The following is a 14,223-nucleotide window of genomic DNA, read 5'->3' on the forward strand; positions in this document are numbered from 1 at the left end:
AAACTTATTTCATTTGAACCAACTGGTACTTAAATCAGAGTAAAATGAAGATTAATTTATTTTTAAATAAATTTATTCTAAATTTAAAAATTATTTTAAATTAAAATTAAATTAGCATGTATTCCAAATGTTCTAAGTTATGGATGAACCAAAAACTAGTTCTATAGGACCTCAAGAACTTCCTTGAAAAGCCAGTTTATTACAGGTATATTATTACAAGACTCCACATACAACAAATTAGAATCTTATTCATCTTTTCCTTTTATCAGGAAGTTTCCTGATACACCTGTTTATTACAAGACTCCATTCAGAGCAAATTAGAATCTTATTTGTCTTTTCCTGAATAAAAACTCTTTCGAAATCTGTTGAACTTTAAGCCTGATACATAAATTGCAACTACTTTTAAAATGACTTATTTAGAATATCAGAAGGGATTTTCATCACTTTTGTTTTTGGTGAGGCAATAAGGGTTAAGTGACTTGCCCAGGTCACACAGCTAGTAAGTGTCAAGTGTCTAAGGCTGGATTTGAACTCAGGGCCTCCTGACTCCAAGGCTGGAGCTCTATCCACTGCACCCCTAGCTGCCCCTGATTTTCATCACTTTTAAGGAAGGTAAAAACATGTCTATTTACTTTTATTCCCTCCCCCCCTACTATGCCTACAAATACATTATGTCAGCTATTGTGGACATTAAATAACAAATAGTAATGAACATTAATAGTCACTTTCTGAAAAATGTGAAGTCCAGATTTAATAAAAACCAAAGAGATTCTTTGATAGGGGTTCACATTGTGAAAAGCTAAGCATGCTTAGGACAATAACCTACCAATTTTTTCCCTAAAGGCTCTGCTTTCTAAGATAACACAATATTGAAAGTAGGCATTCCAGAGGTTTTAAAAATTGCTTACCATTTTTCACACATATTTGATCATTTAACATTTGTCAAACCAACATGCGGACTTTAAGAAGATATTGAACAAAATCATAGCAACTAGGTGAGTGCACACATCTACCATTCAAATTGGAAACACCCGGGTAGAGATCAAGATTTCTTGAACAAAAGTGTTAGAAATGAAGTTTACCAGATATGGTGTGTGTTGTAGATGTACTTGGTGTGGTTTTAACCTTACGACCTTTAGGTTTGGACCGGGGTGGTTTGGAAGCTAAAGAAAAAATAGCGCTGAGGTTAGTGTAATAATCACAGATTGGAATTTTAAGACTAAACTTAGTTATAATTCTCTTTCCTACATCTAGATTAAGGCATGGAAAAACATGTTGATCAGATCTGATCTCTGGCATACCTGGACTAGGTGTGGTCTTTGCTTATTTTGATGGTTTTGAAACTAAAATGAGAAAAGTTCTAGGACACAACTGAGAAAATTCAAATTAAAGCTGCATTAAACACCACTTCATGACACACACCAAAAGAAAAATATTCTATAAATCTGATGTATATATTGATATAAATACATAAAAAGAGATGGGCTTAACTAATTTTTGACCTAGTAATACATTTTTTTTGGATGAGGCAATTGGGTTAAGTGACTTGCTCAGAGTCACACAGCTTGACGCAGTAAGTGTCAAGTCTCTGGTCTGAGGCTGGATTTGAACGGAGGTCCTCCTGACTCCAGGGCCAGTGCTCTATCCGCTATGCCACCTATCTGCCCCTACTAATAAATTTTAACTGAGTATTTTAATTTTTTAGCTCCTACCTGAAGGTGAATCTTTTAAGAATATTCTAAAATAAAGTTGGATCCAGAAACAACGAAAGACATGAAATGATTTTTATCCATAAATAACCCAAAGAACATCAAAGTATTACAAGTTCAAGTTTTCTTGTTCAGCTTCTCAATATGATCATGAAAAAACTGAAAAATAGGGGTGAAAAATTCACTAATTGGGTTTTCTAGAATAAATAACTGAAAACACTTGTTATTACATATGTCTGGCTACTTAGTTATGATTTTCTGCAGTTTTCCAGAGTAGAGTTATGGCACATCTCCTTGCAGATGCTGGGAAATAATAAAAGAACAACTGCTAATGTGGCATCAATATCATTCCCCCCTTCCCCTGCTGTTTTGGAGCTTTTCTGATCTCATGTTACTAAGTCTAGGGTAATCTTTTTATTTGACTCATTACCGAGGATCAAGATTTATGAACATGGAGGAATGCCATTCCTCAGAAAAACATGGATGAAAAACATAGAACTTCATGCAGGTAAAGGAAGTCGGGGGGTAAAGCAACTCACTGGAATCCATAGTGCTGCAATAAAAATAATTCGTCATTTTTTTTTCTTACAGAAACCCTGACCTTGCCTGAAATTTAACATTAAAAGGTTTTGTCAAGGCTATGGTGCATATGATGGGAGGATGATATGTTAGTGATGGTAATAAATTCATAGCTTCTTTGAATTTATCATAATATGATTCTTCTTTGAAGACAGTTATTTTCAGACAAAGATAAGAAAATCTCTAAGGGAAGCATGAAATGATCTGGTGAGAGAAGATGCTGCTGGACAAACACACAGAGTAGCAACAGCCTATGGGTTTGCCTGAAGGGATGAAGAGGAAAAAGGGGATGTGGCCATCCACTGAATCAGTACCAGGAGAGCAGAATTACCTATTGTAGTCTTTGTTGTTTCAGTCGTTAGTATAACAGGTTCCAGGGCTATATCACAGGAACAAACCAAGAAACAAGACAAAACAGAAACAGTACTGAGGAGGAAGGAATTACAGGAAGGCTATTTTCTTTAAAATTAACCATGTGTTTGTACACAAATAATCAATATCTCTATTTTATTCAAAGTAACTTTTTTTTCTGCTATAAGAAGTTTCCTCATGACCTTCAGGAAAGAGAGAAGCTCTGAACACCAAGTTCAATACTCACAAGCAAGAGGGGAAATGGGGACAGAGGGCAATGTTCTTCTTTTTCAAGCCTACAATTCTACCTTTTGCACATTTTCCCTCTCTTATTTACTTGTTAACAGGTTTGCATCAAATTTGTTAGATGGCCTGCACCTCTATAATGAGTATTCATCTTAGATAAGAGATATTAAAAAACACCTTATGTATATTCTGGGAATACTGTCATTGCTTACCACTATGAGTGCTTAATCAGTGCAAAGAACAGTCATAATTGTGAATACATTGAATCTGATGCCTAAACCATTGGGTCACACTCTCTTCAACATGACAATCATTCTGCTAAAATACCAACAACACATTTACCAGATTTGGTGGGGGGTGCTTTGGGGCTAGGTGTGGTTTTAGGACGCCGCCGATGACCGGGCCGTTTTGATTTTGGTGTAGCTGAAGAAAAAAAGAAATTCCTGATTATTATAACTACCATAACTCTGGAAACTTGTCAAGGGTACTTATATCTTTGAGGAATACTTAAGTTTTCCTTTTACTTATTGTGGAAATATCTCAACCTGTATGGTTGCTTTGATGAGTTGGAAAAGAGTGCTTGAGGCAGATGGAGCAAGCAGGATGTGATGCAGGACATGACCAGCCAGAAAAGTGATCAAAGAAGACTATGCATTGAAGTTCCCCACCGTGAACTTATCTGTGTACTTTCACAAAGCACCCTCAATTCTAGAACAGCTCTTGACCTCCTCTTTCCTGTTCTCTTTGCTTATCACCTCCAGACCACCTGAGATATCCCAGGCATTTTGGAGCCATGCTTACTCCTCCCATTCTCTTGTCTTCTTTTCCCTATTCCATAAAATTATATTTCAGCCATACCTTTACCCTGGCTAACTGCTTTTGCCTCCTACAGGAAGTAGGGACTGCTCTTCTCCCTTAGAGGAGCAGGGCCTATGGCCTAAGCTCTGCCTTCTACATGGGGTAGTAGGCCCACTTGGGTGCATTACCCCAGCAAATGCCTTTCTTTAACCTGGAGACTGTCCAAACAAATTATTTCAGGACACTAGGATCCAAATGTATATATCATTTCAGGTAGCACCTCAACATTCTTGGGGTCCACCTGTACTCATCACCAATGGCTACAGAGAAGGTCTAAGTTAATTTTTTCACACTTGAACCACTCTCCCAAATCTGACCTCAACAACTTTTCACCACTAGATTCCCAATGAAATAGGGTCTTTTGGGATGGGTCATTGGTTTTTCTCACAGGAAAAAGAGACAGACCAGTGACTTTTTAAATCATTAAATGAAAAACAAAAATGAGCATACATGAAATAGAAGCAAGAAGAATTTCAAAGTGGTATGTTTAAAGGTGCACAAGAAAGGTCATATGAAACTTTTAGGAATAAAAGTCCATGTTCCGTTTGGAACTGAGTTTGGGACGGGGGAGAAGCCTTTTTAAATTTGTTTTGCTTTTTAAACTTTAAACCACAAATACACCAACATATAACTTCAAACTTTATTTGGACGCAGCTAATTTTTTATTACTTGAAATGCTGATTCAGCCAACTTTAAAAAGAAAGGAAAAAATAAGAGTTTTCTCTGGAAATGAGATGGAAGTAATGATGAATTAATGTTAAAGGCATTGAGTCATTGGGGCAGCTGAGAGATAATGTTCTGCAAAAGATAGGTTAGAGCAATGGATTGAAAAGATGAGATGGAATTTAACAATGATGGTTGTGAGTGGATTGTAAGACATTCTAAACAAAAGAATATTAAAGGAAGTCAACAGAGAAATTCACAATGAAGGAGAAAAAAGGTGGGTCAATCCCAGTGCAAGATGGACAACTGATGAGGGAGATGGAATGGTACAATGGACAGAGCATTCGATTTGGAATAAGAGTGCTTGGTTAGCTCTAATCTCTATGAGAAACACTCTGAGAAAATTACAGTTTTCTGTCTGAAAAAATTAAGGGGTTAGATTAAACGGTTTTAAAGATATTTTCCAGGTCAAAATCTACCTATGAGACTATGGACAACCTTCATGCTTCACTGTCATCTTGTTAAGAGAATGGCGAGGCGGCATGAGCAAGCACTTTGAATAGAGCCCGTGTGGGAAGCTTAGGCGAGACCATTGATAAGTGCTGCATAGGATGGACAGGCATTGATTAACTGTGACAAATTCATGAAGGGAATATTACCACAGGGGAAATAACAATACATTTGTGTATCAGAGAACACATACAGTTTTCCCTTTATGTTTTTCATTTTAAAAATCAATCACTCAATTAGAGGAGGCAGCTAAAGGGGTAGTTAGTATACAAAAGATCTGGCACTATTGTTCAACAGCAAGCTTAATGAGTCAATAATGTAATGAGTACTTGAAATTTTGTTAAGTTCTTAGAAGTATAGGGCTCATAATAAAAAAGAGGAAGCTGTTACATTGTACTCTCTGGCGAGACCTCATCTGGAGGACTATATGCAGTGGGGAGTGACATGTTTTAATGAAGTATTGATAAATGTTACTTAGATAAGGGACTATCAGGAGGTGAAGGACTTGGAAGTTGTATTATAAGAGAAATTGGTGAAACAATTGGGTATGTTTAGCCCAAAGAAAAAAGTGTGGATATAATAAATATCTTTAAAAATGCTCTGTGAAACATTATTCTGAATTACTGCAATGGGCACAACTACACTGAATGGATGGAAATTTTAGGGAGTGTAAGTAAGCACTTTCTGACAACTTGATGTGCTCATAAACAGAACTGCTCCACAAATCAGTGAGCCTGCCATCACAAAATAATTTTCAAATAGATGGTAACAGAACATCTGATAGGGATTCCTGCTTTGGGTAGATGACTGAACTAGATTACCTCAAAGATTCCTTCCACATCTAAGGTTCGGTATTACTCGAGGTCTGGGAGTGCTTTGTTTTTGTACTTAAATTCCCAGTGTTCATCTTCCCAAAAGAACTGGGGAGGAGATAGGCTGCTCATGTAGCTGTTCTCTCTCTACAGAAATTTCACTTTCCATTTTAATTTCACTTAACTTAATTTCACTTCCAATCATTCTATAAATCAACTTCCTAAACACAAATGAAACATAATAGCTATACATTAAAACCAGTAATATCAGATCATCTCCATAGGTTTACATGGACACCGAGGTATTTTCTGCCTTGGTGACCCATATTTTTAGAAATATTAATTTCCGCATTTTCCTTTCATGAGACAATAAACAACCTGACAGAGTAACTGGAAGCTTCAAGAATGGAGACAAAAAAGAAGATTCAAAGATGAATTGCACACATGTATTTCAGGGAAACCATGGCACTCTGCTGGAGATAATACCTAGATTTAGAGTAATAAACAAAGGAATTAAATTCATCCTAATTTTGCCCTCATGTAAAAGCAAAGGCAATGAATGTTTTACGAAAGCAAAAGCACATTTTAAGGTAGAATGTGAGCAAGGTTTGGATGGGCTTCTATGATCTTACTCAGAAGATGTTGGAAGGACAGGAGGAAAAAGGGTCTGAAGAACAGATCTGACAAACTTAGAAACATGGTGATAATTAATGGGTATGAACTTGAACATAAAGGGAAATAAGGAGGGATATTTTTCTATCCTAGCAAAGACAGGCTCTGAAAGAAACAGAAAATATAACCACTCACTAAAGGAAATTCCATTACCTATTGTCGTTGGTGACAGTGGTGAAAGTGGTGCTGGTGAAGTTTCGATACTAACAGACTTCTGGGCTATAACAAAAATAAGCAAAACCAAGGAAAATATTGAACAGCACAATCCAAGTAGGGAATGAGATTTCCTGTTAAATTAAGAGTGTTACTTCACTGATGAATACTGAGCGCAACTCACTGAGTAGAATGAATCACTGGTTATTCTACACATTCTCAGAAAACCACAAGGAAAGTCAGAAGAATGATTTTTTGTTCTTTGAAACCAATTCACATTCTGACAATCATTCATATCTCCTACTGCTCTGGAGATGCACTACTTCTATAAATAGAGAGTACAGTGCACCTCTTTGAGCTGAGGGAAACTGGACTGAAAAAAAATGTTGTCACCTATTACTTAACTTTTATCTTTCCATTGGATGGTGAAGGTCCATCCGAGAGAGGAAGATCAGGCCCTAGATAACTAATCAGTTTCTTGCTCTGTTTTGATTTCATTACTTTCAATGAATCACTTTTTTATTTCAAAGATTCCTCTATGAATGATAGAGTTTATGGCCAGAGAATAAACTGTATTTCCTGGGCTGGGCACATTTAATTGTGAAAACAGTTTTCTACTAAAAAAAAACCCCATAAATTTCTTAACATTTTGAGAAAATGATCATTCCTTAGGGAAGCATCAATAAAGACAAAATACTCATTTGGTGAATGTTTTCCTTATAACCTAGTACTCTTTTTTTATAACCTATTACTCTTAAATTTTCCGATTAGGTCATATATGAGCTGTATCTGTCAATAACTGAATGACTTCCTAATATAAATTTATAAGAAATTCCTGTCATCAAAGTTATGTTTTCAGTTATGATTGTTTTGGGTATTCCGTCAAGGGGTTTTTCTGCCTAGTCTCTGAAAAGCCAAAAGTAACTTCTACTTTCCAAAATGTGTATCCAGATGGGTTTTTTTTTTGTGGATAGCTACTTATCATAAAAATGCAAGCCTAGGACAATATTAATGAAATATATTATAACATGGGGGTAGGGACAAACTGTTCAGTTGGCACCAATTTCAGAAAAGAAAAACCTTATTCCACTAAGGTCAACTCAACAACTTTTTGGGTTTATTATACTTCTTAAACATTCCTAAAAGTTTCTTGCTACTTTATAAAACATCAATAGCTGAAGATGTTTCCTCTTTCTGGTGTGCTTTACAGGAAATTAATCTATACGATTTTAATATTTTCCTAATGGACTTTTTCAGTTTTGTTGCAAAATCTTTGGACGTAATTTTTTTCTTTTGGACATTTTAATAGTGCATTTGTCCAAACTAGAAAATTAGTAAGTTATCCAGAAAAATAAGACATGGTTACAAATGTAATTCACTGGAGTCCACACTCTTGAATTTGCATTATGTAATATGCTCAAGTTAGATATCAATCTAATGAAGGGATATTTCCTCTCTGGGAAAAAAGAAACATTCTGATGGATACCATTAGCCATCCTTGCTGGTCTTATCTCATTTTGACCACTTTACCCCCCTATCCATGCATTTCTGATGTTAAATTTACCAGGAGTTAGTTGAGATACTTCTGGGCCTGGGGGAGATGTTGGTTTGGGGGGAACAGGAAGTATCTCTTTAGGAGCTGTAAAAAAAAGACAAAGAGAAGTTGTAGAATTTTCAGTTCTTCTGAACTTATTACACAATTGCAGATGTGATCTGAAGTCACAGTGCACATCTATGGAAAGATTATCCTTGCACAAGAACAAAAAAGGGTGACTTATGTGAGAAGAAAGAAATTTGAGCTGCCTGGGAAATGTCATTAATGAGCTTAGCTCATCAAAAGTAGGATTCTAGTATCTTTGAAACTTGGCAACAAAGTAAGTAAGAAAGGGGTGAAGCTAGTGCAAGAAGAAAGATAAAGATTACGTAAACTGTACTGCAGAGCCCATACTCAATGATCTTTTAAAATAGATGCTTATACATTCCTGGAAAGAAAAGAATGTGCCAGAGTTTTGGTAATGAATAACACATAGACTTTGAAGAAAGCTGATTTCTCTTGTGACGTGTGTTGCAAGTATACATGGCAGGTAATATAGTATTTAAATTTGCAGAACCCAACATTTTAGCTTTAATGAGGAATAGGGAAAAGAAAGAAAGCAAGTGATCTGCTAAGTAAATACCACTATCCATTACTACTTAAAATGGAAATATAATTGGCTTCCGAGATGCATTCAAAACCAGAACAAGGGAAAAACAGGAGCCACAAAGAAGGAAGGAAAATAGAGGATGTCCGTCATCAAAAATTTACATCTCTTCAAAGTTGCTGCCCTGCTCCCCAGTTTCTTTGTGCCTGAAGGAGACTGCTGATTTCACTGAGTTTTTAAATATTACATATTGCCTACATAAATTTGACAGCATAAACTTCTACTACTTTTGAATTTACATAGACATAATAAGAAAATTTGTAAGAGAATTGACCAACTTATTAGACATTATTATTATTGTTAGTATTGCTTGGGCTGGACCCCCATATTTCATCTGTAAAATGTAAATGGCTTTTAAGTTCTCTCTCAGGTTTGACTCTATGCCCTGTGATACCATTAGGATAGCAAACTCCAGCACCTCTTCCTATAGACTCAGATCAGGATCATTATAGTCTGAAAGAGCTGCAAGGGAAATGGGAGGTTTGATGACTTGAAGAGTCACAATAGAAATGTGTAAGATTCAAGACATGAACCCAGGTCTTCCTAACTTGATTGATATAGCACACTGCTCTCATTGCATGTTATACATGAGCAAAAGTCTATTATTATGAAAACATGTATTATTATAAATCTCCATAAAACAACACAATGCTTATATGCTCCAGTCTTAGAACTCTACATAAAAATAATAATAATGATTGACTTTCATGGATAATACAAAATAATTTATTACTTAGGAATGCCTTTTAAATATGATTGAGGAAAGTCATTACTTTCTAGGACTGACTTAAAGTTAATTTCCACTAACATGCAGGAATGGCATTCCCATACTTTTTCCATGACTGAAAACATGGTACTCAAAACATTTGTTGATAAATGTTAATACTCAAATTGATTAAAACATGTAATCAATTCCATTTTTTAATTTGGCAGATGAGAACTTGAGACTTGCATGAGAATGCACAACTAAGACAATGACAGATGGAATTGATTCTTTATTGGACAATAAATAATTTGCAATACAATGTGACACTCCCAAATCATCCTATTTTTGAGATAATTGAATTTACCTTCTCATTGGCACCATAGTGGAAGCCTTGAAAAGTTTCTTAGAGATGACTGCAAATAGGGTTTCAACTGTGCTAATTCTGCCCTGGTATATGTTTTAGACTTAGAATAAATAAAATGTACTTCCTTTGAGAAATGGAGAAAAAAAGAATTAATAAACTTCCTTTCTTTTTGTAGTCTTCAGGAATCAGGCTGAACCTCATACCTACTTAGAGCCTTCACGCAGTCAAAATGTGCCACATGAACGCATTGTACAGACCACTAATGGAAAGGTTGGCAACGTGTCCAACTTAATTCTCTTAGGCACAATCAGGACCCTGATCTAACTAAATGAAAGCTGTCTTTTTTTTTTTGTAAGGATAAGAGAAAACTATGTCCTTGGAAAATGAAAATAAGTCATGCTGTTTCTGTTATTATTTGGTATTTGGCTAAATAGTAATTCCCATTGCATTTGCTTCTGAAGACTTGAAATAATTTGAATTTAACTTGGGTTAATTTAAATTTGAATTAATTAATTAATTAGAATTAATTTTGAGGGAAAGACCAAATGGGGACCAAAATTCTGCTTCAAAAATAATATAGTCTATAAAAGTTCATCAGAAGAAATGGGAAGTCATACAAAATGAAAAATAAGCATAAAATGAGGATCATTAGGAAAAACAAGGTAATCTAGTTAGACAACCTTCTTATTTTAACAACCTGTTTATAGTACAGAAGTTAACAAACCTACCTTCATTGCTTTCATTTGACTTTTTCTTTCTACTAGTACCCTCAATGTGGTGTAGTAGGTACAATGCTGGACTTGGAGTCAGGAAGACTTGGGTTTGAATCCTGCCTTAGACACTTACTAGGTGTGGCTTTGGGCAAGTCATTTAATCTCTTTCAGTTTCAATTCCCTCATCTATAAAGTGAGGGGGTTCAGTCATGACCCATAGTTTAAGAAGCACTGAAGGGGTCACTAGTGGAAAAAGTTTAGCAAACTTTGGGCCCTAGATGACCTTTCAGGTCCCTTCTAACTATGATTTCCTATGATCCTATGATTTCCTTTTCATAAATGATTATTTTCTTTTTTTTTTTTTTTGGCAATTGGGATTAAGTGGCATGCCTAGGGTTACACAGCTAGTAAGTGTCAAGTCTCTGGTCTGAAACTTGATTTGAACTCAGGTCCTCCTGACTTCAGGGCCGGTGCTCTATCCGCTGCGCCATCTAGCTGCCCCAACTGTTTCCCTATAACATACTCTCAATCCTACTTCAATGAGAGAAAAATCTAACTGAAACAATTTTCTAAAAAGATTGATTCCGCAAAGGAATTCTGAAATGATAAAATTCAAATAGGGATAAATGGAACAAGTTTAGACTACAAATGATTAACTCTTTTACCATAGGACGATAGGTAGCAACGTAATCCAATTGTGGATTTGAGGTTAATAACCGTTTGTACTATTCACAATTCCTAAAACTGATAATAAACTAGGCTCTTAAAATTACTGTACATAAGATTTTTGCCAGGTTGTTTTTTTTTGTCAGAATTAAAGGTTTTAAGAACTAATTATTCTTAGAACAGTTTAAGACCTACATTTAATAGAATTAAAATAATGATGTTATTACTGGTTAGATGAATTTGAAGCCTGGTGGGTAGGTCATTTTGGCTTGGAGAAATGCATGGTGATTCCCAAAATCTTCATGCCATCTTAAAATGGCACTAAGACTTCTGGGACATTCTGTATACTCAGTTTTACAGGGTTCTGATGACAAAAGTCTTAACTTATCATTGTTGCCATTCAAAAACTCAAGAAAAATCAGCACTATGGAATGTCTGCAATAGAGGAACAGGAAAGTTCAGCTAATGTACTTCAAGAAAGTTTGATGACCAGCCTGCTAAAATTTAATGACCTATCAAAAAATAAAGCAATGATTGGCAGAAATAATATTGTTACCCGGTGTTGCTGGAGGGCTCTCAAGTTCAAGAGAAGTTGGTTTGGGCTTTGGTGTAGATTCTGAAGTGGTTGAGCTTATCACTGTTGGGAAAGCAGGTATCATCTTTAGAGTATTAGCAGGCAGATATTAAAAGGATGTAGCCCCACTAACTTCTTCAAAACAAACTCCGCATTTGCTAGAAATACTTAAAAATCCTGAGATGACAAGAGGATGGTTTACTCTTATTTACAAGCATAAATTTCCTCATAGAAATCCATTTTGGGGATCCACAATAAAAAATAAATGGTACTGACATCATATATGTACCATATCCAAAATTCAGGGAAAAAAAACATAATCTTTTCAAATTTCATCCTGTAATCACAGAAAAAATTACCTCAGAAAAGACATTTCATTCAAGTTAACAACCTAGATAGTCACTGACATTCTGTGTTTTGCCTAACAGCTGGTCTCTATCCACAACTGTGTGCCAATGTGATTGTTACAAGACAACACAAATTTAAAGCTAAGCATGAGTTTGAAAGGAATAAACTTGTACCTCCCCTCTCCCTCGCTCCCCTTCTCATACACAGTTCCTGTTAGGACTCTGATTCATTTGGTTAGGGATTTTCAGTGCTGTTGACTACGCTACCCACAACTTCATCTTTTCTGAGTGTTCCATTCCTTTTCACTAACTTGGAAACCTCACCCACTGTCATAAGAGATCATTCACCAATCTGCTTCTGTCCTTTTGCCTAATCCCTCACTGCCAGTGGCCCAACACCTATATACTTGAAAGTCTTACTGCCACATCCAATTGAAAGTGGGGGAAATTAAAATTTTTGAACATTTGAGAAACCTTTTTCTCCTTCTTTGGTGTCACTCTCAGTATGCCCAATTAAGTAAATTATATCAGTGGCCTTACTCATTCTATCTAATTGAAATTCTTAATTTAAACTTCTAGTAAAGATACACTAATTAAAAATTAATTGAGCCCTGTAGTGGAAAATATAATCTGCCTAGAGCTAAGAACTTAAGCATTAGATCATACATTATAAGAGTGGAAAAGTAAATGTAGTATTATAAATCAACCAATCAAAAAGCATTTATTAGGCACCACCTGCATGCTAGGAACTATGCTAGAAATAGATTGGCCCTAGATTCCTTCTATCCTCCAAATCCAAACATCTTAAAAGTTATCCATGGAGACTGACTCATAGATACAACGTGACTTGATATTTAGCTGACAGAAAATTTTGCTCAACATGTTCCCTACATTTTATGCAAGTGTTTAGCTCACCAGAATCAATAAATCATTCTTACCCAATATTCCTCACTTCTCTCATAAACCACAGTCTATCTCTTAATTAGATGATGATTTTCCTCATTCTTTATATCTTCTTCAGATTCTAGCTGACTAGAATCAGACTGGAACTTTAGAAAGACTTCAACTAAGCAATAGAAAAAGATGATTTATTATTTTCTCCCAGAGAACAGGGAAGAACAAAAACAGAGCAGGCTTCTAAGGTGATTAGAATTATTTTTTTTTACTTTCTAACCAAAAGTCTATCTGCATTATCTGATCAGAATGCTATTCATCTTTAGCAATAGAATCCATTTTCTTTTTCCAGCCAATGAACTCTCTAATTATCCAAGCCTTAATGATTTTTACAAATTTCTGACATTGTCAGGGGTATAATTGCTGAAAGAGAAATTTCTTGATGAGAGCTGAAGAGTCTGGGTATGATGAGATCACTCTACTGTATCATTTTGATTTCTATTAGAAAAAAACCCATTGTACCAAAATACGTGTTTTGAAAATTATTTTAATTTTAGAACTTGGAAATTAAGGAAAGTTCCAGCAATTTTCAAATTTGATGTGTGATGCTTCTGGGTTAATACTTTGAGTTTTAAAGAAACAAACTGAGTTTTCTTGGTAATTGGAAAATAAAGTAAGAGAATCAATTTAGAGATGTTTTGGGCTTTAGAGACTTATACTAGGTAGGGAGAAAGAAAAAAGAGAAGTCTTCATTATGAAATCTGGAAATATTGTCACTCTAAAATACTTTTTATGATAAAATAGATGTGTCATAAAACAGTTTGACTGAAAAGTCAATACTAAGCTTTGATGTGGCTTTAGAAAATGAATTTTAAGAGTACGTTCAGCCTCTCTAAAACAGAAAGCTATTAATCATAGTATCAACTGTAATAGTATTGTAGCAAAGCAGACAAGGTACACTTGTCCAAAATGATGCATGTAAACAACAGTACAGATGATTTTCACATGTGGCCAATGAGAGCTGCCTGTTCTTTAAACGCCACACTGTATATTTTTCAACCTAGGCATTTACACCATAATCTCAGGCACAAGAAAAATAATTTTAAAGTTATTAGACACGCCTGATACAACAAATTACTGTGAAACTAAGGCATAATAAAATTCTAGCAAAGTTCACGTTAATTAGCCTATTGAAAATAAAGCTT

The 14,223-nt window shown here is 35.3% G+C and overlaps 1 protein-coding gene across 22 annotated transcripts in view; it reads right to left on the bottom strand.

Moving 5' to 3' along the window:
* Positions 1 to 14,223, bottom strand: part of ABI3BP (ABI family member 3 binding protein) — a 301,592-nt gene that overhangs the window by 97,838 nt on the left and 189,531 nt on the right. For 17 of the 22 annotated variants that reach the window (XM_078146663.1, XM_020999893.2, XM_020999891.2 and 14 more), the window contains 6 exons: positions 11,760 to 11,840; positions 8,118 to 8,192; positions 6,554 to 6,619; positions 3,228 to 3,308; positions 2,620 to 2,667; positions 1,083 to 1,163 (listed from right to left, as the gene is read on the bottom strand). In XM_078146663.1, the coding sequence (XP_078002789.1) occupies positions 1,083 to 1,163; positions 2,620 to 2,667; positions 3,228 to 3,308; positions 6,554 to 6,619; positions 8,118 to 8,192; positions 11,760 to 11,840 (432 nt within the window). The remainder of the gene's footprint in view (positions 1 to 1,082; positions 1,164 to 2,619; positions 2,668 to 3,227; positions 3,309 to 6,553; positions 6,620 to 8,117; positions 8,193 to 11,759; positions 11,841 to 14,223) is intronic. The other 5 variants (XM_020999884.2, XM_078146657.1, XM_078146660.1 and 2 more) reach the window with 5 other exon arrangements.

This window comes from Phascolarctos cinereus, unplaced genomic scaffold (assembly GCF_003287225.1).
Source record: "Phascolarctos cinereus isolate Bilbo 61053 unplaced genomic scaffold, phaCin_HiC Scaffold_726;HRSCAF=1367, whole genome shotgun sequence".
Classification (NCBI taxonomy): Eukaryota; Metazoa; Chordata; class Mammalia; order Diprotodontia; family Phascolarctidae; genus Phascolarctos; species Phascolarctos cinereus.